This window comes from Amphiprion ocellaris, chromosome 10 (assembly GCF_022539595.1).
Source record: "Amphiprion ocellaris isolate individual 3 ecotype Okinawa chromosome 10, ASM2253959v1, whole genome shotgun sequence".
In the NCBI taxonomy this organism is placed as follows: Eukaryota; Metazoa; Chordata; class Actinopteri; family Pomacentridae; genus Amphiprion; species Amphiprion ocellaris.
Genome location: NC_072775.1, coordinates 27,120,888 through 27,148,110, shown reverse-complemented (window position 1 = coordinate 27,148,110; position 27,223 = coordinate 27,120,888). Strand labels below are relative to the sequence as shown.

Below are 27,223 nucleotides of genomic sequence, written 5' to 3'. Positions count from 1 at the left end.
AAAATCTAATAAGGCATTTCCAGTTGAACTCTCTCTATGAGTGCGAATTTGTGCATTTCCATACAGATGTACAGCAACTCTGCCAATCTTCATCGGTTATTATAATGGTGCCTTCTTTTTCTCATTTAATTCTGACATACTGTGTTGAGTATGGCTTTTTACTGATAAACACTTTATATAACCTAGATATTACACCTTTTTTGGATTTTGCACAGTATGAATTTAGTATTTCATTGAGCACAGGTTCCTGCACATCTAGAGGGAAAGTTATCTTCTGAATAATGTAGTGATGCAATTGCAAATATCTATAGAAATCATGTTTCTCTAGATTGTGACTGTTTTTGAGAGTTTGAAAATCCTTTATTACTCCTTTGTCCATTAGTGAGTAACATGTTGTTATACCCTTAGTTATCCATTTTCGGAATCTGGTGTCAATTTGGTTGGGCTTAAAATCCGGGTCATATGCACACCATCTCATAATCTTCAATTTGTCATGTAATTTGTATTCATCTTTAGCATTTGACCATGATATCAATGATGACTTTAGCCATGGATTTTCAAGCTATTTAAGAATTTTTCCTAAATCTTTATTTCCCAATATCGCCGGTATAGGGGGGTTTGATAAAATCTCCAATTCAATATCCTTTCACCCCGAGCTTGATAATTAGGGTTACACAGATTTATTATGGGTTTGATTTGTGCTGAATAAAAATAGTCCTTTAGATTTGATACTGCCATTCCCCCATTTTCTTTGCAAAGTTGTAACGTTTTGAATCTCACTCGTGGTTTTTTCCCCAACCATATGTATCGAGAGATCATTTCTCCCATTCCAAAAGCTATAGGTTACTTGCTTAACCCTGGTTCTCAGAGTAGCATGAGTGAGATGTATCACTTTGGGATATGCCCCCTGCGTATGCCTCAGAAGCACTTATCTCATTACGCCAATCCTGATTGGCTGGTGATCGCGATGCCTGCATCAGGTGGAGCCACCTACCCTTAAGTAGCCTGCACTACCATGCAGCGTCACTCAAAATAAGCACCTTTTCTCACTTCGCACATCAAGAAGGGCTGTCTGGTGAGACACCTCACTCATGCTACTCTGAGAACCGGGGTTACGCAAGTAACCTATAGTTCTCAGTCCCAGCATTCGTTTCGATGTCTCATTATGGGATATGGAAACTCCCGTATTGCCAGACATGCTTATCTCAAATCAACCACCAGCACTCAAGGAACGGCCCTCCGCCCTATGTAGGCCCAGTACTCAGTACTGCATGAGCCAGGCTCAGAGCAGAGACGTCCAGCTTATAAAAGTGGACGAAAGTAAGAGGTGAAGACCAGCTTGCTGCTGCACAAATCTCCTGAATTGAGACCCTTTATAAAGGGCCCAGGATGCAGCCAGGCCACGTGTGGAATGAGCCCGCAGGCCACAATCCAGTGGGAGAGCCGCTGCTTTGTGATGGGCCTGCCCCTGTAGGGGCTAGCCCAGGACACAAAGCTGGTCACTTTTCCGAAACCCCCTTGTCCTGTCCATATAAATCCGCAAGGCACGGACTGGACACAGCATGTGCAACCGCTGTTCTTCAGGAGAAGAAAATGGTGGTGGAGAAAATGCTGTAAGAACAATGGGAAAGCATGAGCCAACCACCTTGGGCACAAAAGCAAGGTGGGGCTTCAATGACACCCTGGCATGCCCAGGAGCAAACTGAGTGCACGAGGAGTGTACTGAGAGTGCATGAATGTCACTCACATGCTAGGCAGAGGCCAACGCCAGCAGCAGCCCTGTCTTCAGAGACAGGTTCTTCAAGCTAACCTCCTCCAGTGGTTCAAATGGAGCCCCGGAGAGCCCATCCAAAACCACTGCCAAGTCCCATGGGGGGCCAGCGACCTGGAAACAGGAAGCAGCCTGCACGCCCCTTTCATAACACGGCAGACCAAAAGATGTTGGCTGGCCGTCTTTCCTTCAAATCCCACATGGCATGCTGCAATAGCAGTCAAGTACACCTTAATTGTGGAGAAGGCTTTATGTTTGTCTATCAAGCTCTGCAAGAAAGACAAAATTACACTAACAGTGCACTGAAAGGAGATGTGCCCTCTCCTCTGACACCACTCCTCAAACACCCTCCACTTACAGTCATAAAGAGACCTGGTGGAGGATGCTCTAGCGCTCTGAATAGTGTTAATCACACTCTGAGGGAGCCCTGTAGTATTTAAATTAAACCACTCACGAGCCAGGCCCATAGGGCCAAGCGCTCCGGGTGTGGGTGAAATACTACTCCCCCTGCCTGGGACAGCATATCCCTGCTCAGGGGAATCTGCCATGGCTGTCCCGACAGGAGCTGATATAGCTCCGCCAGCCAGTGCATGGCCGGCCAATGCAGAGCGATCAGAATTAGTGTGTGGCGATGCTCTCTGACTCTGTCCAGAGTCGGAGGTATCAGAGCCAACGGGGGAAAAGCGTACAGGAGGACCAGCGGCCAGATGTGCGCGAGTGTGTCCATGCCGAGCGGCGCACCTGGATCGCGTATTGAGAAAAACAGCGGACACTGTGCGTTCTCGATGCAAACAGATCCACCGCGGCTCTGCTGAAGCGGGCCCACACCTGCTCTGCGATGGCTGGATGTAGTGTCCATTCCCCATAGAGCGGCGCACACCTGGACAGCAGGTCTGCCCCCTTGTTCAGAGCCCCCAGGACGTGGGTGGCTCTCAGAGACAGGAGACGCTTGCTGCTCCACAGAATCAGTCTGCTTGCCAGCGTGTGTAATTGCCGTGAGCACATACTCCCTTTGACGGTTGATATATGCCACCGTTGTTGTATTGTCCGTTCTTAGTGTGAGAAACACCACTAAGAGCTCCAAATAGTTTATGTGAAAGCGCTGGAGATCTTTGCTCCAGATGCCCCTCACACATCGACCCTCGCATATACTGCCCCAGCCGGACATGCTTGCGTCTGTAGTGACCACTTTCTGGGACAGAATGGGGCCCATGGGCACCCCTTTCACCAGGAAAGTCGGGTGGTGCCAGCGGCACAGCGCCATTACACATGGCGCGCTGACCGTCACCCTCCATGCGCCATGACGCACAGGGTCCAGCCTGAGGGAGGACACCCATCGTTGGAAATCCCTCATGTACAGGCAACCGAGCTGGACTACCAGGATGGCTGAGGCCATCTGCCCCAGTAGTCGGAGGCATAATCTGAAAGGGATCAGACTGTGCAGGGTGAAGCGTGAGAGGCAGGCTCTGAAACCATCACCCTTGCGGCTGACAAACGAGCTGTGAAGGACACCGAGTATAGTGATAATCCCAGAAAGATTATTTTCTGCACTGGAGATAACACTCTTTTTTGGGTTTATCATGAAACCCAAGTTGACCGGGTGTTTTATGAGGGTGTGTGTTTGCACCATGGCTTCCTCCCTGGACCGTGCCAGGAGGAGCCAATCGTTCCAATACATGGCCACCATGATGTTCTGCTGTCGTAGCGGGGCAATGGCTGCCTCAGTACAGCGTACAAACACTCTCGGGCTCAGTGATAGGCCAAAAGGGAGCATTCTGTACTCATAACAGACACCCAGAAAAGCGAACCTCAGATATTTCCTGTGCGGAGGATAAATCAGGACATGGAAATATGCGTCCTTCAGATCGACTGATGTGAACCAGTCATTCTGATGCAACATACGCAGCAGGGATGCGTGTGTGAGCATCCTGAACTTGTATGTTCTGAGGTATTTGTTCAGGATCCGGAGATCCAGGATTGGGCGAATCCCGGTCCCTCCTCGTTTGGGGACCAGAAAATACCCGGAGTAGAAGCCGCTCTGACATTGTTCGGGAGGCACTATGCATATTGCTCTCGTTGACAACAGCGAGTGAATTTCCTCCTGAAGAACACGAGCTGACTCTCTGCGCACCTGAGAATGCACTGTACCAGAGAAGCGGGGGGGAACAGCGGCAAACTGAAGCCTGTAACCCCGTGAAATCATTCTCAGAACCCAGGCTGGGCTTGTGATCGCTTCCCACCTCTCTCTCATCATAGAAAGAGATGTGACAGTGTCTGACACACTGCTTGTCACCGGGGCCTCCAATAACGGTGCTATGGGGCCCTCTAGTGGCAGGATATGGTCGTGACCCTTGGGCGTTACTGCGCATACGCTGGGTGTTAGTGCATTGACAGATTTTGTACACCTCCGCTCCAAACCTGGAACCGGCACCGAACTGCTTATTGTGTTCTCGTTTGTTAACTGTAACTGTGCCCTTGACCGAAAGTCTGGATGCGGCAGTGAACACCTTTTTATTAAACAAGAACAATGGTGTGTGCTTGTGTGACTTAGATGAGGGACAGAACCTGCTGTCCTCACAATGAAGTGTCTTTCCCCCTCCGCTGGGATGTGTTGTTGCCGCACCGGGAGTGCACGCAGAGGCGGGGACTCGTGGGCTTGGGAAACCCGGAGTAGCACACTGTGGAAGAGAACCAGTGGGGCTGGTGAATGGGAACAGCCAGCACGGGCACCAGCGGGAAGAGGGGAGGCCATCAGGCTGCCCTCTTCTTCTTCCTGGCCTGCTGACTGGCAGTCTGCGTGGTCTGAACTGGCAGAGCTACTGTCTTTGCGGGGGCCTTTCTGGGCCAGCTGGTCCTTGCCTCCTGGCTGGGTGCAGCACTAGGGGCAGGATGGGCTTTAGGCCGTGTCGGGATTTCAAACTGAGAGACTGGAGGCCGCACCGTAGCCAGTGCGAAGCTCTGTCGTGTGGCTGGAGCCGGTGTGGGCTTGGCTTTGTGAGGGAGGCAGAGCTGGAGAGCTTCGTCCTCCTTCTTCATCACCTCACAGCGTTGCTGCATTGAGGCGAGAGCAGAGCCAAAGATGCCGTCTGGAATGACTGGCATGTCCAAAATGTCCTCCTTCTCTCTGTCCAATAGGTTGGTCAGGTTGAGCCATCTGGCTCTTTCCTGCAACACCATCATTCCCAGAGATTTTCCCGTGGCTTGGACCGCACAGCGCTGTACGCGGAGGCAGATATCCGTTATCATGGTAATCTCGTCCCACACTGCTGGATCAAGCTTGGTCGTCAGATCCTCGCATAGCTCCGCTTGGCGTGCTGTGAGCATGGAGGAGACATTCAGTGCCCTGACAGTCAGCGCTGCTGCCCTGTAAGCTCGCTCCGTCATGGCGGACTGGAAGCGGTCTGCTTTGGATCACAGTGTGGGGTTCCTGGAGGAGGTAGTCAGCCGTGGGCGAAGGTACGCGGCGACTAACGGCTCCATAGGGGGCATGCAGAGAATGCCAAGCTTCTCCATGCCCTCACAATCCAGGGAGGAAGCTCCGTGTATCGGGCTTTTGCTGCTGAACGGGTGTTCCTTCCATGAGGAGGACACCTTGTCAAGCAGCTCAGGGAAGACAGGAAGTTGCTGTGTTGCTGTCCTTGTAGCCTGGGGCAATTTCTTTCCTTCACAAAGGGATCTGATGGTCTCTGTTATTACTGCAGGCCAAGGGACGTTCAGCTGGGATGCAGCATGTTTGCACACGGACTGCATATCCATCCTGGTGGAGGGGGAAGCAGCCGCTTCTCCCTCCTCGTCCCTGAGGGCAGCTACAGCACCTGACATGGCAAACTGAGCGAAGGGGATGAGGACGTCATCCTCACTCTCATCCTCCTCGGATATGAGGAGCTCCGAGGTATCCTCGTCGTCACCCTCATAATCCAACTCCAGTACATCTTCCATAAGTGGAGTCAGAACAGCTAGGTCTAGCTGGGAGCCCCAGCTAACGCTAGCACGCGGTCCGGTGTCCATGGCAGTCCCGTCCTTGGCCTCGCTGGTGACTGGTGTGTCACCTGTGGACAAGTAGGAGTCCTGGCCAGACAAGCTAGCTTGGCATGCTAAGCATTGTCGGAGACTCTTCATGGTGAAGCGGGAGCAGTGCCCGCATGAACCGGGGGCTTCGATAGCCTGTCGGGTGTGTTGCAGCCTGAGGCAAAATGAGCAGACCTGGTCTGAGTCATGGCTCGATACTTTATTGCCACAGGCACAGAGCCGAGCCCCGGAGTCTCCATTTCCTCTGGTGTGAGGAACATGGGCGTCCATCCTGATTAGCTGGATTGCCAAACAAGAGACGCCGTAAATTAGCTGGTGTGCTAATTAACCAAAATGGTGTCAGCTGGTCTGCTAATTAACCGAAACAGTATAAGCTGGTTTGCTAACCCATGTAAAAACGCCTTACCATGGTGTGGTCGGGCGGTCAAATTTCCAGGCTATGGTGAAGGCTGGAAGTTTGCAAATTTGGCAGCTCACGTTCAACGATGGAGTAATAGACGAGTTAGCTCCAATCTATGAACAGTTAAGCTAGCTAGCACTTAAAAAGTTGAGATATGCTATATGAAGCGAGAAGAGGTGTTTGAGTGACACTGCGTGGTAGCGCAGGTTACTTAAGGGTAGGTGGCTCCACCTGACGCAGGCGTTGCGATCACCAGCCAATCAGAATTAGCGTAATGAGATAAGTGCTTCTGAGGCATACGCAAGGGGCATATCCCATAGTGAGACATCAAAACGAATGCAAGGAATGAGAACTGTTTTTTGTAATCTCAACAGGGAGAGCTTGAAACAAATAAAGAAATCTCGGTAGTATGTTCATTTTCATTGATTCGATTCTTTGAGTCAGGCTCAAAAGGAGAATGGCTTTCCACCTCTGAATATCTTGTTTGATTTTTATGAGAAGATCATCGTAATTATGTTTGGCTATAACTGAAGTGTCAGTTGAGATAGCAACTATCAAATATTTCAAAGAGGTCAGGTCCCATTTTAGATTCAATTATTTTTGTAAATTTGTTGGTGGATCATAATTTAAGGTAATTATTTGAGTTTTACTCACATTCAATTTATATCCTGAATAACTGCCAAAGGTGTTTAGGCATTTAAACGATCTTGGCAGTGATTCAGTTTGTTCATTTAAATATATTAAGACATCACCTGCATATAATGCCACCTTATGAGTGTCTCCAGAAAAAGCGGTGCACTGTACCTCATCTGTTTGTCTTATCATCTGCACTAGAGGCTCTATGTAAAGAGAGAACAAAAAAGGCGAGAGCCCGCAACCTTGTCTAGTTCTATGTTCCTATTCAATCATGTTTGATAAGTTACCGTTTATTTTTATTCGAGCAGTTGGTTTTGTGTATAACATTGCAATAGTTTCAATAAAATTATCATGAAAACCATATTTCTCTAAGACCTTATATAAAAAGCTCCAGCTCACAGAGTCAAAGGCCTTCTCGGCATCAAGACTGACCAAAGCTGCCTCGATCTAATGTTTTTTAATGTGGTTCATTATGTGAAGAGTGCGTCTTATATTATCATGCATTTGTCTCTGCGAGATGAAGCCCGTTTGATCAGTGTTAATAAGTGTGGGTAAAATATCTTTTAGTCTCTTAGCAAGGATTGATGTACATATTTTATAATCAATGTTGAGAACAGAGACGGGTCTAAAGGAGCCACAATTAAGTGGATCCTTTCCTCCTTTTGGAATTACAGAAATTGTGACTTGTTTCCATGATGGTATTACTTTCCCATTTTTTAATGCCATATTTAGGATTTTTAATAAGAATGGTGATAACTCATTTCTTAATTTTTTATACCATTCGTCGGGAAAGCCATCTGGGCCAGGTGATTTGTTTGCCTTTAGTTCTGATATTGCCCATAACAATTCTCTTTCATTTATTTCAGCCATAAGGGTTTTATTTTGATTTTCAGACGCAGAAGGTAAATTAAGAGGTTTCAAAAAAATTTTCATCTGTTGTTCATTGTGTAAATTTGGTTGTGTTACTGTTAGTAATTTAATTAGTAATTTTGAAAAACTGGTTGAATTTCATCCTGCTTATACACACACATTTTAGAAATCGGATGTTTTATTTTATATATAGTATTATCTGCTTGTTGTTTTTGTAATTTACATGCAAGCAATTTAGCAAATTTGGGGCCTGATTCATAATACTTTTGTGTAAATCATCTTATTTTTTATTTCCAGCTGATACATTGCATTTATTCTACTTCTCAAAAGTTTAATTTCATATTAAGCTCTGAATTCAAATCTTTCTTATGTTTTGTCTCAAGCTCTTTTAATTCTTCATTTAGTTCCTGCAATTCAGATTGCCTCTCCTTCTTTCTGTGTGAATAGAAGGATATAATTTTACCTCTCATACATGCTTTTAATGCATCCCAAACAATTTCTGGACTAACTTCTTGTCAGGCTGGCAGCTGCCAGACCTGGATAGTGCTCTCTCTCCTCCTCTTTTTCCTTTTTAGGTGTTCCTGGGAGTAATTGCTGCACCAGGTGTCTCACATCACCCTCATCAGCCGCTTCAGGAGCAGGTGGAAACGCTGCCAATCAGACCTCACTCTCTCAGCATTTAAGCAGATGCTACTCACCTCTCAGTGCCAGATTGTGATACAGCCTTTTTGGATCTACCTGCTCCTGCCTGGTCTCACCTGGATTCTTCGCCGTCTTCCTCACTCGGGGTTGATTCATCACAGCCGTTCCTTGGCGTCCACTTCATACCTACCTGCCGTCTCAAGTTCTCCCTGGTTTCCGCTCACCTGAGGTCCTCCAGCTTGAACCCGGTCCGAGCATCTACCAAGTTTCAGTCTGTGATAGTTTATCGAATTTATTCTGAGTGGCATTTTTGTGCCCTTTTGTTACTGTTTAGTTAGAGTCTTTAGACGAGTGCATTCGAGCCCATTGTCATGTTAGGATTTAGAGCTTTGTAGTTTTATTGAAATTTTATAGAAACCTTCCTTGCCTGGGTATTACCCACAGTGAGTTAGCGTCTTAAGTTGTTGTTGGTCCGCCTCACCACTAGTAGTGTTAGAGAGCTCATCTCAAGTATAGTGTAGACCAGTTTCGATCCTTGTTTTGGCTTGTAGTAAAATCTGTTTGTGAATAAACTCTGTTAAATCGCTTCAGCGTGTCTGCTTGTTTCCTGCGCCTGAGCTCCCACTGAAACCGTAACACTTCTCCATTTAAATTTTCCTTCAAAAAATTAGTAATGTCTTTTTTAATTAATTTGGTAAATTGCATGTCATTTAACACACTTGTGTTCAATTTCCACAGAGTATTCATAGGTTCATTATTAATTTCTAATGTTAAAAAGATGGGAGCGTGGTCTGACAAATCAATATTTCCTATATCAGCATTTTGTACTCAGTGGCGATCTCTTTTAAAAATAGAAATAATCAATCCTGGAATATGCTGTATGCAAATGTGAATAATGAGTATAATCTCGGCTTGTTGGGTAGAGGTTCCTCCAAATATCTATAATACCCAGGTCTGACATTAGTATTTTAATTTTCTTTTGCAAAGAATTTTGAGTGAAGCATTTTGAAGAGTCAAACTTGGGATTAAGTCCAATGTTCCAGTCTCCCCTACAGATAATAATACCAGTCGCTTGTGCCATAAGCTCAAAATGTTTTCTATAGAATACAAGGTCGCTGCCAGGAGGGGCATATACGTTTAGCAATGTAATAACACCATCTATTTTTCCTGATATCAGTGAGTATCTCCCTTCCTTGTCCTTACTTTCAGAAATTAGTTCAAATGGAACTTTGTGATTAAAGTTTTGACCTCCCTTCTATGACCATTTTTGTAAGATGAGTAGTATATTTTGGAGAAACCTATTCTTCTCAATTTCTCATGTTCTGTAGGACTGAGGTGGGTTTCTCAAAGCATTGCAACTTCAACCTTATCCTTTTTCAATTTGGATAGAATCTTACTGCGTTTTGATGGGTTAAGAACCCCATTTACATTATGTGAACAAAACTTTATCGTCATGGCGTTTTAAACGGTAAAGTACAATGTACAATGTCCATTAACATGTTGCATCCATTTAACTATGAACAGAAAAACACGAACAAAACAAAAACTTATTGTCTTCAATGCAAGTAGTTGAACAAACATAAAACCACAATGAGGGTGCGCTTCCAGAGCAGATGTTCTGAATAACTGAACCTTTGTTGGGCTTGTGATGTTAGAGCTCCTGTCAGGGGAAAACCTGCTCACTACTAGCAGGGCCCCATGGCCATGAAATGGCTGTACTGCGTCAATAACCATAAATAAATAGTGTCCATGTCCAACGTATATAATAATATAAATGAGGTGCAAAACAAGAACATGTATAGAATGTCAACTTTTAGAGTAGTCTTTTATCTTTAGCTATGGAGCAGTTGAATTAGATGTGTTTTTACTCATCTGTAGAAGTCGTTTGCCTGAATTCTTGGAGCTTTTCCAGAATACGCTGCCGATTTTCTTTACTTGATTGAGAAAGTGTGCTCCTCTGCGTTGCTGCGCTCTGGTCCTCGGTGCTCCGTCGTGATGAAAGCCACTGTAGCTCGCGCTGATAAGGGTCAATGGTGGGCGAGATGATGGTGACTGGGAGTCCGCACGATGACATATCTGCTGTCACCTCTGCTGCATTTTGATACAGGCGGACCCCTTCTTCATAAAACACTCGCATTTTCGCTAGAATCGTTTGTTGTTGTGGAAAACTTGCTGCTTTCACCAGGCTCTTCTAACAACCTCCTCTTTAACTCTGAAGCTAGAAAACTTGGCAATGATGAAGCGAGGCTTTGATGGGTCCGCTGGTCTGGGCCCGAGTGCTCTGTGGGCTCTTTCAATCTTCATTTCAGCGTCACGTGGAAAGTCCAAAGAAACTCATAGCAAATCCTCCAAAAATGAAATGATGTTGTTGCCCTCTGCTTGTTCGGGAATGGAATAGATTCTGATGTTGTCTCTGCGTGCGCGGGCTTCTTGGTCTGTTAGTTTAGCCTGCATCTCATCCTGTCTTTGTACCAGTCGCCTCAGTAAAGTCGATGTCGCCTGCATTGCAGTTTCCGCATCGTCAATACGGCATTCTGCTTCCTCCAGCCGGTTATTTGTTAAGTGCAGCTTTTGTTGGATGTCCGAGAGCTGTTTCATGCTATCTGGTGTAAAATCTTTCAGTTCTTTGAGTATGCGGCCAAGCTAGCTTCTCCTGTTTCGTCTTCCTCCATATCCTCGTGTTCAGGGGAGTGACTCCTGTGTTACGATATTTCCACTTCGTTTAACTTTGTGTCCGTTGTCTTTTTCCGTCCTTTACCTCCCCATGTCCCTATCTTGATTGGGGGGGGGGGGGGGGGTGTCTTTAGCTACACCGTTGGAGAGCACTAAAGTTATGTGGACATTTCGATGCGACCCGGAAACTCCCTCTTTCTGGTTTTTTTCGCCGTGTCCTTTCCGGGGCTCCATAGGAAAAAAAAGTCTGAATATATAGAATGAAAGTCTGAATATATGGAATGAAAGTCTGATTATATGGAATGAAAGTCTGAATATATGGAATGAAAATCTGAATATATGGAATGAAAGTCTGAATAAATATAAAGAAAGTTTGAATATATGGAATGAAAGTCTGAATATATGGAATTAAAGCCTGAATATATGGAATGAAAGTCTGAACATTATATATATTCAGACTTAAGGCCTTATAAACCCTCTCCACACTCTTATATACCTTTCCCACACTGTTATTAATCTTTCCCACACTCTTATAAACACTTCCTATGTTCTTAAACACTTTATACACTCTAAAACTTACATAATTTTGACATCATATAAAAGTCTATATGGGTACTTACTGTGAATGATGAAGATGATGATGAATTAGCTGTGCAGTACTAATGATGATGAGATGAATGTACTGCACAGTCAAGAAGAGCATTACAGCTCAGTCTCTTCATCAGATGTTGCAGTATCTTCATACTCATCCATTACTTCTGTTGTCGCTAAAGGTGTCAGCGTAACTGGTGTATTTTTCCGAGTGAGAAACATAGTTATGGGGAGTTGCTGGCATTGCTTTTTCTTCTGGATGAGAAGGTTTTTATAAACTGACATGCCACTCTCGATTGTATTTGAGAATTGCAACGAACGAAGCATCTGGGGATCCCATTCTTGAGCCACTTGCTGAAGTTCCTTGGCCATTCTGACCATGGTTGCGAGGTGATCGAGGGTTAGGCCAGCCTCCTTTTCTTCAGTCCCTAGTTCTTCTTGTTCCTCTTCCTCACTTGGTGACTTCGTCATCTCAGTCAGGTCTTTGTCCATCAGCGGTTGTGAGTGCGCATTGATCAGGTCATTAACGTCATCAGGAGTCATATCACTGAAGCCATTTCCTCCCAGTAATTTTGCCGGCTTCACAGCCTTATCTACTGCAGAGTGATGGACTTCATCAGGAGAGGATCCCTTATAATTGTAGACCACTTCTGGCCACAAATTTTTCCAACAGGCATATAAAGTTTCGCTCTTCATCTCCTTTATGGCCTTCTGAATATTTAGGAGGCACGATGCAATGGTGTACTCATGCCAGTACGCCTTTAACGAGAAGTCTTCGTCCAAGTCCATAGCTTAAACGAGGTTTTGCAGGGTGTTTTGTGTATAGAGAGCCTTAAAAGCACAAATAATGCCTTGATCCATGGGCTGAATCAGCGACGTGGTGTTCGGTGGCAGGAACTCTATCTGCACGCCATCATACGACAGATCGACAGTGTAACCTCCAGCATTGTCCATGATCAGAAGCACTTTGAATTCATAGCATTTCTCTGCCAGATAAAGCTTGACATTCGGGCTAAAGCACTGATGGAACCAATCCGATGTGAGGCGTTTCATCATCCAGGCCTTGGGGTTGTGCATCCAGAACACAGGCAACGCATTCTTATTCTTGTTTTTTAGGCCCCTTGGGTTTTCGACTTATAAATAAGGCCTGGCTTTATCATAGAGCCCGCAGCATTCCCACACATAATCAAAGTTACACAATATTTTTGGGCTTTAAATCCAGGTGCTTTGGCTTCGTCGTTCATTATAAAAGTGCGAGATGGCATTCACTACCAGAATAAGCCCATTTCATCCATATTAAAAACTTGTTCAGGCTTGTACTCTCCTTCCTCGATGATGGTTTTGAATGTGTTGTTCACGTACTCCGTCGTTCCGGCTCTATCCGCAGATGCAGCTTCTCCATGCAGAGAAATGCTCGTAAGTCCAAAGCGTTTCTGAAGATTATCAAACCAGTCTTCGTTGGCATTAAATGGGGTTGGTCTGGTAGGAGAAGCTCTCGATGGTCCTGCTTCTGCCTCACCATCCTCATCACCGTCACGAACATCACTGCTTTCAGCAAAAGCTTCTTAAAGCATCTGAAATGATGTTGATCTGAAGGTGGATGTTCATCAATGAAGAGAGGACACAGGTAGACCAAATTAAGAGTACATTTAATACGGACGAGCTCGTGATTCAAGCATCATGCGGTGAATGAATGAAGAGAGTTACAATGACTAGATCTTTATAGGTTTCAACATCTGGCATACATTAAGATACATCGCGTGAGAAGAAGAAAGAGAGAAAGAGGGAGCCAGGAGGTCCCTAGTCCCTTTAGGTTAACCCACAGGTCAACCTGTGATGGATGATAGCTAAAGTAAACGTTTCAACATATGGTTTCATTCTGTTTAACATTCTTTAGCTAAAGAAAATATATGGAAAGCACGTATCCCAGAAAAACACATACTATCAGCATCTTAGCCTTCGTGCGGATGTTGATGGTATCCAGCGGGATATTTTTCTTCCTGCAGTGACTTATCCACAGGGCTAGTGCAGACTCCATCCTCACAACGGCCTTATTGCAGGAAGTTATCACCCTCTTTGCAGTCTTGTTAAAAGACATTGCAGCCATCATCCTTACATTCTTTTCATCCTTCTTTATGTAGTGAACTGAAGACTCATTGATTCCATAATGTCGGCCTACAGTCGCGTAGCTTCTCTCTTCCTTTAGCATGTTGAGGAGTTCCACCTTTTTGGTTAGCATCTTCTGCTGGCGCTTGAGTTCGGTATCAGAAGCCCTAGAAGGCGCAGAACATTTGGTTGACATCCTACTGCTTCAAAAAAATAGTTTTTTTTCCAATAAATGTTACGAAAGCACAACACTGCAGACAAACTGCGCAGCGATCAGACCTTCAAGGTGAGATGCTGAATGCTGCTGGGAGACGGAGACTGATGCTATGGTCGCTGAGCCAATCAGAGCCCAGCGCTGTACACTATGCATTTTATGTCCACTGAATATTCCATCCATCCATTATCTATACACCGCTTAATCCTCACTAGGGTCGCGGGGGGGGGCTGGAGCCTATCCCAGCTGACTCGGGCGAAGGCAGGGGACACCCTGGACAGGTCGCCAGTCTGTCGCAGGGCTACATATATAGACAAACAAGCACTCACACATTCACACCTACGGGCAATTTAGAGTAATCAATTAACCTCAGCATATTTTTGGACTGTGGGAGGAAGCCGGAGTACCCGGAGAAAACCCACGCATGCACAGGGAGAACATGCAAACTCCATGCAGAAAGATCCCGGGAAAGCCGGGACGCGAACCAGGGACCTTCTCGCTGCAAGGCGAAAGTGCTAACCACTACGCCACTGTGCAGCCCCCATTGAATATTCTTTTAAAATATTTTAACATTTTTAATATAGTGAGACCGCGTAAAGTGAACCGCGATATGGTGAGGGACCACTGTACTAGTAGTTGTTGTAGTTTGATGTGTGGTTTTATTGCGGTACCTATCTTGTGTTTTTTCATGGTGCATTGGAAGGGTTCTGTTTAGAGCTGCAACTAACGATGAATCGATGAATCGTCTGAGCATGATACGTCATCAAAAGCGGGAGTGAGTGTGCAATGCAACAGAAATCACTGTCCAAATGGAGCGCTGAACATGGACGGACGTCCACGCTGCATCGTACATATATTATATATGCACGACACACACGGATGTCCACACTGTATCATAAATGCGGATGTCCGTCCGTGTTCCGCGCTCCACTCGGACGGTGATTTCTGTTGCATTGCGCGCTCACTTCTGCCTTTGATGACGTATTGGCTCAGATGATTAGTCGATTCATCATTAGTTGCAGCCCTAGTTCTGTTATCCCTCGGATATACGGTAACTATGGTTTTATTGTTATCGTGTGTATCTTGTGCTTGTTTTGTTTTTTTGTTGTTTTGCTTTCTGTTTGTTTTTTACCTGTCGTATTCCTTTATTGATGGCCTACTTGAGGTACTGGCAGCATGTGAATGCCTGCTGGATGTGTTGTTCCTCCTGTCGTCTGTCCTCTTCTTCTGTAGTGAAAGTGGTCCGTTCATATAATGTTCTTCTGGCGGCTCTACTGGGCGCATGCCGGCTGTCAAAATCTGCTGGCTGACACATCACACGCTGTCAGTGAGACGCTTCTCAAGAAGGCGAGAGCTCTAGCCGAAACTGTCAAGGTAATCAACATCTACACGTGGACAAAATTGTTGGTACCCCTCAGTTAATGAAACAAAAACCCACAATGGTCACAGAAATAATTTGAATCTGACAAAAGTAATAATAAAATTAAAAATCTATGAAAATTAACCAATGAAAATCCAACATTGCTTTTGAACCGTGGTTTAACAGAATTGTTTTAAAAAATAAACTCATGAAACAGGCCTGGACAAAAATGATGGTACCCCTAGAAAAGACTGAAAATAATGTGACTATAGGGACATGTTCAATCAAGGTGTGTTCTCTAATTAGCATCACAGGTGTCTACAAACTTAGAATCAGTCAGTCGGCCTATTTATAGGGCTACAAGCAGTTACTGTGATGTTTGGTGACATGGTGTGTACCACACTAAACATGGACCAGAGGAAGCGAAGGAGAGAGTTGTCTCAGGAGATTAGAAAGAAAATTACTTTAAGGTACATCAGTGTCAGATCGCACCATCCGTCGCTGAGCCAAAGTGGACTTCATGGGAGACGACCAAGGAGGACACCATTGTTGAAAACAAATCATAAAAAAGCCAGACTGGAATTTGCCAAACTGCATGTTGACAAGCCACAAAGCTTCTGGGAGAATGTCCTATGCACAGACGAGACAAAACTGGAACTTTTTGCAAGGCGCATCAGCTCTATGTTCACAGACGCAAAAATGAAGCATATCGAGAAAAGAACATTGTCCCTACTGTGAATCATGGAGGAGGCTCTGTTATGTTCTGGTGCTGCATTGCTGCATCTGGCACAGAGTGTCTTGAATCTGTGCAGGGTACAATGAAATCTCATGGCTATCAAGGTATTCTAGAGAGAAATGTGCTGCCCAGTGTCAGAAAGCTTGGTCTCAGTTGCAGGTCATGGGTCTTGCAACAGGATAATGACCCAAAACACACAGCTAAAAACACCCAAGAATGGCTAAGAGAAAAACAATGGACTATTCTGAAGTGGCCTTCTATGAGACCTGATCTAAATCCTATTGAACATCTGTGGAAGGTACTGAAACATGCCGTCTGGAGAAGGAACCCTTCAAACCTGAAACAACTGGAGCAGTCTGCTCATGAGGAGTGGGCCAAAATACCTGCTGAGAGGTTGAGAGGTGCAGAAGTCTCATTGACAGTTACAGAAATTGTTTGATCGCAGTGATTGCCTCAAAAGGTTGTTTAAGAAAATATTAAGTTAAGGGTACCATCGTTTTTTTCCAGGCCTGTTTCATGAGTTTTTTTTTTTTTTTTAAATAATTCTGTTAAACCACAGTTCAAAAGCAATGTCTGATTTTCATTGGTTAATTTTCATAGAATTTTTATTTATTATTACTTTTGTCAGATTCAAATTATTTCTGTGACTATTGTGGGTTTTTCTTTCATTAACCGAGGGGTACCAACAATTCTGTCCACATGTGTATCTAGTCACTTTATGTCTGAATAAAAGAACTCAGAACTACAGCATATTCCGGGCTCTTAAAATCTTTGTCATTTTTTTGTCAGTCTTAAAATCAAATCTATTGTCAAATGCTGTCAAGCAAGAAGCTATTGACCATGATCAGCAAAGCTTCATTTTTACCGTTACAATGGCCATGTTATTTTATTTTTTTCTTTCACAGTAAGGTGCATACTCAACATTTTGTATCATGATCAGTATTTAGTAAAATAACCAGTAAATAATTATTTATTATCAAAATAATCATACATAACAACTAATTAATTCATTATGCATAACTACTAATGATCATGCATAACTACTAATGAATTCCTATAACTCCTAAATTACTCTGAATCAGAGATCAAAATTATGTCGATAATTTTTTAGTTCAGAGTTGACTCTTAAATGTTGTCATAATGAACCAGTGATGTTTTTGCATACTAAGCTCTTTCTTAATTAAAATTCTAAACTCTGAAGAAGCAACTGAATATCAGAACTAAATACAACTCCTTACTTTCTTTTAAGGCATATGTTATTCACTCTTTGTGCCCCACAAAGCACAGCATCAAATCATCCAGATCACTAGGAATGCAGCATTAGCAGCATTCTGTGATTTACTTCTTATTCCTCTGTCATAAAGTTCTGCATCACCTAGAGTCAGTAAAGTGATCGTGTTTCTTCTGAGTAAACAACAACGCTGTTTGTTGCCTGGAAACCTGAGGTCATTACTTGTCTCTGTGCATGTGTGTGTGCATGTGTGGATAAAAGCAGTGTGGAACTGATGAACTAACTGATGTTCCTGACAGGTATTATAAACAAAGATTTGGGTGTATCAAAGCAGCAGGAATATAAATTTTGCTGAATAAATCTGTTGTTGAATCTTAACAACCTTAAGGAAATTGAGCAAATATTTAGAGAAAATTTAGTTAGATTTGGTTAATTGCTGTTTAATATGTCCTGTTATTTTCAGATAATTACACTACTCTCAGATATCTTGAGTTTCTAGCTCTGAAAACAGAAATTCTCGAAATTATATCTATTGATCTCTCTTCTAAGCAGCTCCACTGACACAAATTGTGACATGACACGTCATGTGTGGAATTAGGATGGAGTCAGAAGAATGGGTGTGTGGGTGGATCGTGGTGGGGCTGCAGTCAGGCTCACTGCAATAAAAAGAAATGAATCAAATGAAACAAATTGGATGGTGGCTCAGTCCTGACCTCTGAAACATTTGTAAGAAATAACAGATGAGAGACATGGAGAGCAGCGTCCCGCTTTTCTGACCACATCTCCATTCTGCTGATTTCTGCTCATCATCCTGTGCTCAAGCACAACAAGCCCACACAGAAGACCATCACTGTGTGACCCACTGGAGCGGTTTCTATGCTCCAGGACTGTCTTGAATGTACCAACTGGTGGGTATTCAGAGAAGCAGCAACTGGTGAGGGTAGGGTGGACCTGGAGGAATATGTGTCATCTGTGGATACATCAGCAAATGCATTGATGTTGTCACCATCACCAGGAAAGTAACAGTCTGTCCCAGTCAGAAACCCTGGTTGAATGGAGATGTGCAGTTTCTTTTAAAGGCATAGGACTCAGCCTTCAGGTCTGGAGATGCAGTGACACTGAGAGCAGCGAGGAGGGAACTGGAGGTTGGCATAAAAAGGGCAAAGACTAATAATGCCCTCAGGATACAGAGTCATTTTTCAACCATTGACCTTCAGAGCATGTGGAAGTGGCTAAATAGCATTACAGAGTACAAAAGGAGGGATGCTAAATGTCCTTCGGACCCTTCCCTTCCTAATGCTCTGAACACCTTGTATGCTTGTGTAGCAGGATAGTCCTGCCCAGTGGAAGTGATGTTACTCTCCCTTGTAACACTGCAGGGGGTGGTCAGCCAATCGTGGTGTGCCCACCTACTATAAAAGGTGGATTGTGGAGCTCTACATGGTCTCTTTCTCTTTGAGGCAGAGGACACAGCCCTTCCGGTCGCTTCACTTTGTTCTGCCGCCAGCTACAAACACTTTGGGTGTCACACTGGTTGGAGTATTCTGTAACTGCGTTTGGGTTGCTGCAGGAAGCTACGGCAGCTAGCCCACTCCTGACACGCTCCCCCGTCCAGGTGTGTGGCACGCAGAGGATGGTAGATGTACCAGTTGTATCTAATGAAGTTTTCTAAGCATCTCCCTGTCCTGTTGTTTCTGGTCATGCTCCCTCTTCCAGTGTAGCTCCACCAGATGAGCCACATGATCTGTGTAGGCAGCTCTAGTCATGCTTCCCAGACAAACCACCTCTGGCAAGTTACTCCTCACCGGTAGGGGCAGCCCCTTCTGTATTTTACCTCGCAGAATCGATTTCTCCATTTGATTCAAATCTGCGTCATTTCCTGTGACATTTCTCCACGTCTGATGAGCCCTCGACACATAGGCTCTTGGATTCTCTTCTGGACCCAGTGGCTCAATCAAAATATTATCAGGATGTATGTTCGTTGGGAATGTATCTCTCAACGCTCTCCACATCCGACCTCTACTGGCAGCCTTTCTGCTGGCCTGTCTTATGCGTCGACACAGCACCAGCGTTGTTCTCACTGCATCAGAATTGAGAGTCCCCTCTACTGGCCAAGGTCGGTCGATATCAGGCCAACGCTTGCTCCACTTCTCTGACATCTCTGCAATGCTTTTAACAAGCAGATTGTTCTTTTGGACTACATCAACCGGCATAATCACTCTTCTAACTGTGCGGTCCATCTTTGACATTGTGCACTCAACAGCATTTAAGCCAAATCAACCTCTCCACAGTATTTAATAATCGTCTAAATCAATAGTGATCTATTAATCAATTGAATACCTCAGATGGTAAGTCTGTTGCCAAGCTTCCTCTCCAATAATTGAAACATCCCCTGTAAGTGTACATGGATGTGCTTCATTGACCCCAAACTACAAGATTATCTGGGTCACTGCTGTAAAAGACACTATGGGCCTATATGTGAAAACCAGCTAAATATGTGTCACCAATATCAGCAATAAATAGGTATGTGTGTGTGTGTATGTAAGTAAACACCAATATACATCAAAAACAGTTTGTGGATAAAATCACACTAGCCTTGATGACATTGGACACAGGAGCCACACATGTCGTCATCCGCAAAGTCTCAGTTCATGTAGAGCACCGTCAGCTGTCCACTCATCTGTTCTTTTGAGGGATCGGGACTCAGACACATTCCATCTCCTCAGTCTCCTCCACAATTCTCACACATCACAGTTGAACAGAACAAAAACAGAGAAAACAAAGGTTCATATGTCATATGATCACCATCAATCTTACACTTCACCCAAAAAACAACTCATTGACATTTGCACATCTCTGTCAACATTTAGGTCATTTAATTGTCCCCCAACAAATAACTTCCCTCAAGAGTCTCTTTAAAGACAACTAGTAAACAGATTTCTTATCATGAATTCAACATTAACCATACTCAATTCTAAAATGCATTGAATTGAAGGAGTAAGTGTGTTAATCTATTGTTAGTCGTATAACCTCCTACTGTTTTCTCCTTCTGTCTCACACAAGGAGAGAAGAAAAAGGGAGGGGGGCTCCCTCACTGCTCCTCACACACAGAAGAACTTCTCAGCATCAAAATGGACCACTCCTGGCTCCTCTTCTTAAACTTAGCAACCACTTCCAGTCTTCAATGGTCATCACAGAGTGAACATCTAATCTCAGCTACCTCTATAAGTCAAATTAACCCCATGCAAAAGCACAAAGTCAAAAATTACATAGATGCCAGAACAATATCCTCCCCATCAACAGCTAAAACACAGAATTTAGAATGTGTCCTCTAACAGTTAAACCCCATCTCCTCCTTCATTCTAAATAAGACTTCATGTTGTTTATTCAAAGTCTCATCTAATGCTGTCACACACACATGCAGAAATAAACAAAAGACAAAGAGAAAAAGCACACCAATCAATCAGCAAATCAACCTGCTAAACTCCCCTATGTGAATCAGAATCTCTTTTCCCAGTTCTGACAAACTCTATCAGGAAACTTCCTCTGTTACTGTTCATCGTCTTAAGTGTTTATGCATGCTTATGCCCACAGAATGTCCTCACTGGTCTCTCTACTCCTCAGACTCAGCAAAGGCTCCAATATATTTATCAGATGTATACACATCCACGCAAAGCTCATATGTATTATCAATTCACAATAGTCCTCTACAGAGCTCATATGTTTTAGCAAACTTATAAACGTCCCCCCTGCAGAAGGGATCATAGGTATTTAACCCTGAGGAGGCAATAAATCTCCTCCTATAACCTATCACAACCTATATATATATATACCTATCTAATAAGAAGTCTATTCTATATATATATGTATCAGTTACAAAAGTCGATTCAGTCAGAAATATCCCCCATTTTTATTTATGTATTCATTATCTGTTTATCTATTAACCCTCTCATTCTGGCCAAATTTCTTCCAAACAAACACCACAGGGACTTACACTATGTCAGAGATCTCACACACACACACAGTTGCTGCAGCATACGCACACACAGAGCACACACACAGACAGAGCAGGCGCAAGGGAGGGGCTGGGACTCCAGACCCAGACCCACAAGCGCAGATCAAACTCACAGAATAAAGCACACACACTCAACGCACTATCAAACAAATCAACCTCACAAAATAAATCATATAGGCCTATTCAACCTCATCCAAAACACACACGGTCAAGTCATTCATACAAATCCTAAAAGCATGCTTAAGCCGCTCATTTCATCCCTTACTCTTTCTCTTATCATCTAAATTTGTGCTGCCATTCCGGGATATAAATCATTCAATTGAGAAGTGGCATCGGGCATCGGACACCGGACGTCTCCAGTGGGAATTCGAGAGGGAACTTATTTACGATTGAATATAATCATTTATATTCCCAGTTCCTTTGAACTGTACCTGTACTTATGGTAGGCTATTCATAGTAACAGGGTTTCGGCCAGTGCTCTACACTGCCTCCCAGAGGGCTTTGTCCAAATCTGTGGCTTCCCTTATTATCCTCATTCCTATTTTTCTCAAACCCTATCTTCCTTTAGGCCTCTTTTTCTCTTTTTCAGTTATTCTCTCTTTATTTTACCTCTTCTTCTCTATATTTTCATTTTGCCAATTGACCTTTGGGCTCAAAAGTAAAATCTACTCTCTCCTCTTTTTTTTCTAAACACAGATTCGACTACTCAAAAGCTAACTTTCACTTAAAGCGTCTGATTTACACGTCTTACCGTTAACAAGATTCAGGCCTGTCTCATTAATCTTGCATGGTTATTCAGCTTACTTCATCATTACTAGTTCTACTATTCTACATTTACCTCTTTAACTTCTGTTTATCTCACTTCAACTTTTATTTCTTTTCTGTACTCTATTGCTGCAGCATCATTTCTCTTTACTTCTAAACTCTCTTCTCTCTTTAACTCTATAAACTCCTTTGTCTTTTTAACTCTGACCTCAACTTTTATCTATGCGCAATAAACCCCCAATTTAGACCGAAAGTTATTTTAAACCTCAGCACATCCAATGGACATATGCACGCATGATCCTTTACAGTGCAGCCAACCACAATAAACACCCACTGCTTCCACACACTAACCAGCACCCCACATTGTGAGAGAAACATACTCACTCTCTCTGACCAGTCCTTTTTCTCTTCTCTCTCTTCTTCTCCTTCTCGAGGCGGTGGAAGAGTGTGCTGGAGCTGTCGGTGAAGCGGTGTCCCACAAACAGATCCCATCCTCGTCGCCACTAATTGTCGTAGTTTCCCTTAGACTTTAAAGATGTGCAGATGCTAAAGAAAACGTCCGTTGACACTGTTGCTTTTATGATATAATTTATTATATAAAAAAGACAGCATCTGAACAGGCACCATGGTCTGCCTGTGGAGAGTTCCCCAGCCAATATGAATCTCCCATTTGAACAAAGGGCTGGTGGTCATTTTATACCCTCTGGTAAAGGATAGAATTACAACATCTGGTCTCTGATAGAAGTCAAAGTACAGGATACCTCCTCCAATCAAGGCCCTAGGCTCTGTGGGTCTCAAAGACCCCCACTAGTCGAGCTCCTAGGCTCTGTTCCATACCATATAAAGAAGCAGGGAGCATCTTTAACCACCCCCCCTTAACTCTACAGCTCCTAAAGAGCTCCATCCATCAAGCTCCTGGAGTGGGAGCCCCTATCTAAACATTGCACTGGGTTTCTGGAACAGAATAACACATTCCATTGTGATGACCCACACATCCCAAGTTCCATATGATAAGCAGTTCATATCAGATCAGATACTTCATTTCTTCTTGAGGTTTTACAATGAGTCTTTGTATAGATTTTTATTTTATGTTTGCCATGCAATAGGTTTTGTGTAACACACTTCATTGTCTAGTTTTAATTTTATGTAAATAAATTACACATAACTGAATGCAGAAAATAATTGTTTGAAGTTTTGGTGTGTAATTTTGCCTGACTTCATGTAGTTTAGAAACTGTAACAACAGGGCTTCACAAATGGTCTGTTGGGAAGTTCATCCAAAATTGTTGTACAAAGAACAAGGACAAGTATGAAAGCCCTGTTGATTGTTCAGGTGCTGAGTAATGACATAGCATCATGAGAGGATGAGTATCTCCAAATTCAGTAAATGATAAGTCAGCCAGCTTCTGGCTGTTGACTGTTCATTCTTATAGTATAGTCCTGAGAGTGGTATTATTCTTTTTAATCACTCAAACTCATTTAGAAAGCAAATAAGTGCATTTCCCAGAATATCAAAGTATTCCTTCCTCAGAATATTGGTAAAGTATCACATTCATGCTGCTACTTATTTCCAGGAAAAAATTAGACAAAAAAGAATGTACGACAAACAGTTCACCTAATTTTAGACAGAAGTGACGCAAATTACTGTTTTAAATGAATAGATAGATTAAATCTTTACTGATCCCACAGCGGGGAAATTTGCAACTAAATAAATAAATGAAGAACAAAATAAAATTAAATTTTAATCTGGCTGTCCCAGATTCCTTCCAAAACCCTTCTCTCGCAGAAGCTCAAAACAGATGTGAACCTCTGAGAATCACTGATTGACTGACAGCTTTAAGATGTAGAATGCAGTCAATTTACAGTGAATTGTCCATAAGTGCTGCAAATACCACATTCAATTTGTTTGTTTTTTTTCCTGCAAGCCTCTGGTCAATTGTTGACCTACTTTTTCACTTCAAAGCAATTGAAGGTGCATTTATGACACAGAGGGAATAAACATGTTCATCACCTCTTTTTAGGCCATTCCATTTTCAGTAACCATGCTTAACTGCAAAAGAAACTATTCCCCTTTGTTGACCTTATGTGGTTTGTGGCTGACCAGCAACTTATGAGCTTCTATTCACATCTAGTCCAACCTGTGTTTCAGCTGTGAGCAGGAAAGGACAGTGGTGTTTGAAATCAACCAAGTGGCATCAGTAGCATACTTGATGGTGACAAGTATGCTGGTTCCTTCCCGCTTTGCCAACTGCTTGCTCAGAGGGAATTCAAAGACAAGTTTGGATTGATGGGTTTGCTTTTCTTTTAAAAAAGCTTTTAAAATTCTTAAAGTCTGTACCTTAATATGTTAAGTGCAGTGAGATGATATATGTTCTGAATTTTTGCTTTAAACAAAACTGAATTGAATTGAATTGGGAGCTGCACGGTGCATCGGTGGTTAGCACTGTTGCCTCACAGCTCGATGAGCCCCGGTTCACATCCCCTGGGCCTGCATGGAGTTTGCATGTTCTCCGTGGACATGTGTAGGTTTTCTCCAGGTACTCTGACTTCCTCCCACAGTTGAAAAATATGTTAAGGTTCATTGGTGATCATAAATTGTCCGTATATGTGAATGTGTGCATGCTTGTTTGTCTTTATATGTAGCCCTGTGATCGACTGGTGACCTGTCCAGGGTGTCCCGTGCCTTCACCCAAAGTCAGTGGGGATAGGCTCCAGCCCCTCTGTGACCCAAATGAGGAGGATAAGTGATGGTTGGATGAACTGAACTGAATGTGGACTGAGTGAACAAACAAGTGAAAGGGATGTATTCTTCAAAAACTTATTGCTCCTTATAAATTCCTCTTTTCAAAAGAAAACAGAACTCCTTATATATTCTAGCTCAAGCTCATTTTCAGACTTTAAAGTTCATTTCACCCAGTCGGTGCCCTCCCTGTGTTCTTGTTCTGTTTAAATCCAGATGGCTTGTTGCTGCCATCTAGTGTTACAGCTACAACAGGTTTCACTTATGCATGCTGCTGTAAAAGTCAAAACATTTGATTTTGATCTTCACAAAATCAGAAAAAGGCATAAACATGCAAAAAAAAAAAAACCCAAAAAACAATCAACTTCATGTGGGCCACTAACACCAACAAGGTGTTATGTATGATATTTTAGCAGTGTAAAAGCCTCACATGGCCTTTGATGTGAAGTGACAGGATGTTAAAAGGTAAAAAGTTGACACAGAATACACTTTATTTAAAAAAAAGTAAAGAGTGCCAAAAATTTATTGAAGTAAAACTATCAAAGACATGATCATGATTGAAAATGAATGAATGGGTGGCTAAACACATCACATCATAGCTGTGGAGTCCTTCAAGCTCCTGGGGACTGCAATCTCTCGGGACCTGCAGTGGGGGATGAACATCCACTCCATCCTGAAAAAGGCTCAGCAGAGGATGTATTTCCTATGACAGCTGAGGAGACATGGCCTGCCACAGGAGCTGTTGATCCAGTTCTACACTGCAGTCATCCAATCTGTCCTGTGCACCTGTCACTGTGTGGTTTGGGTCAACCTCACAGCAGGACAGAAACAGACTATAGCGCGTAGTACGGACTGCAGAAAACATCATCAGAGACCCCACTCACCCTGGACATAAATTGTTTCCCCCTTCCCCTCTGGCAGGTGCTACAGATCCCTGTATACAAAAATCACCAGACAAAAACAGTTTCTTCCCCACTGCCATCACTCTAATAAAGAGCTGAGCCATTCCTACACACCTGTACAATAGTCAGTATTCCAATGGACATGTACAGTATTTTTTTTTCACCATGAACAGCATTCTCTGCTTTTTGCACTACTGTTTATAGCAATTATCATTTTGCTAATGTGTTCATATATTCCAGTCTAGCTGTAAATTTCTGTATATAATCACATACACAGCATACATATTTTAATACCTAATAGCGATAAATTGCAGCCATTACAGGGTCATACACAGGACTGATAAACGATAGCTAGCGAACTAGCATTAGCTTACCCTCATATGTCGTCTAGTTCATATCCTCTTGTCTTCGGCTTGATACTGCTGGCGATAGCCTCCCAAACTTGTGGATGTATTTTTTGAGCACAAAATAGATTTTTGTTTGCTCAGGTTAAGTTTTTCTTTGCTCAGTTTTTTTTTTGTGCTCAAAATGTCACATTGTGCACTCAGGATAGTGGCACAAATATAATTCCATAGTGTTCCTCCAGAAAAGTTCAAATGCCCAGTCCTCACCGGATAGTACAAGTAAATATTACCAGATAGATAAATATTTCAACTTCCCGTGTGATCTGCTTAATACAGTGCAGAATTCAGATGGATGATCATTGATTTGCTCATAAAGTGCCGGATTCAGGTGGATAATCTTCATAAAGAAAGTTCATTGGCTTCGACTGCTCTGCCGTCTCCTACAGACATCACACTTGATGTGTTTGAAGTATCTGATCTGATATGAGTTCTGATATGAGTTGTTTATCACAATGGAACCTGAGTGAGACATAAGGTGCTCATTACATTGGAAGGTGCCTTTCTGTCCGAGGAACTTAATGCTATGTTGACTTTGGGGTCCCCTGTCTAGCTAGGGATAGATGTGGTCCTTTGGGAAATAGTGAGCCGAGGAGCTCCATTTGAGAGTGGTCTTGTTTTTAAGTAAGGGTCTGCAAATAACAACCAGATGTTGTAATTCTATCCTTTACCAGAAGGGTATGAGAGTGACCAGAGATCCATTGTTCTGTGGGATTTCGTATCGGCTCTGGAAGTCTCCTCAGGCAGACCATAGTGCCTGATCAGATGCTGTCTTTTTATAATAAAATCATATTATATTAAGCAACAGTGTCAATGGACATTTTCTTCAACATCTGCATATCCTCGATGTCTAAGAGAAACCACGACATGTTTGTGTGGCCTCTTCTCTGTGAATTCATCGTCACTCAACGTTATATACAGCAGAATACAGTATTTATGGGAATCGCCAAACCGCCCATAAATATTTCCCAGAATGCATTGTTTCTACGGTAAGATAGAAAACAATGCATCCAGAATTTCACCGTTTTCTTACAGCAGTTTGTTACAGTGTATATGTATATTTCCTATGTATGTAAATTTACATGTACTGTATATGTAAATTTCACATGTGCAAAAACACACTGACCACGAGACTTTAGTCT

The 27,223-nt window shown here is 43.2% G+C and overlaps 2 protein-coding genes across 3 annotated transcripts; both read right to left on the bottom strand.

Moving 5' to 3' along the window:
* Nucleotides 1-1,013: 1,013 nt before the first annotated feature.
* Nucleotides 1,014-4,523, bottom strand: LOC111570364 (uncharacterized). Its single transcript, XM_055014846.1, has one exon. The coding sequence runs from the start codon at nt 4,521-4,523 to the stop codon at nt 2,208-2,210; it is 2,316 nt and encodes a 771-aa protein (XP_054870821.1). The 3' UTR covers nt 1,014-2,207.
* An 8,721-nt stretch (nt 4,524-13,244) lies between these two features.
* On the bottom strand, nt 13,245-22,754 carry LOC118470476 (uncharacterized). Of its 2 annotated transcripts, none has more exons than XM_035949453.2 (3): nt 22,424-22,754; nt 15,065-15,234; nt 13,245-13,885 (listed from the first exon to the last, which is right to left on the bottom strand). In XM_035949453.2, exons 1-3 carry the CDS (start codon nt 22,529-22,531, stop codon nt 13,510-13,512), a joined length of 654 nt encoding a protein of 217 aa, XP_035805346.1. In that variant the 5' UTR covers nt 22,532-22,754; the 3' UTR covers nt 13,245-13,509. The 2 variants fall into 2 exon arrangements, with proteins under 2 accessions (XP_035805346.1, XP_054870822.1); XM_055014847.1 differs by having other exon boundaries at nt 15,065-15,238; nt 22,424-22,749.
* Nucleotides 22,755-27,223: the final 4,469 nt, after the last annotated feature.

What these genes read in the sequence shown, in the direction of transcription:
- LOC118470476 (XM_035949453.2), bottom strand. Translation starts at nt 22,531, where the DNA reads ATGGGATCTGTTTGTGGGACACCGCTTCACCGACAGCTCCAGCACACT. An exon ending in AAAAGGACTGGTCAGAGAGA is followed by an intron (nt 15,235 to 22,423) that starts GTGAGTATGTTT and finishes TGTGTCAGCCAG; the next exon opens with CAGATTTTGACAGCCGGCAT. An exon ending in TCAATAAAGGAATACGACAG is followed by an intron (nt 13,886 to 15,064) that starts GTAAAAAACAAA and finishes TGCGCCTTCTAG; the next exon opens with GGCTTCTGATACCGAACTCA.
- LOC111570364 (XM_055014846.1), bottom strand. Translation starts at nt 4,523, where the DNA reads ATGGCCTCCCCTCTTCCCGCTGGTGCCCGTGCTGGCTGTTCCCATTCA.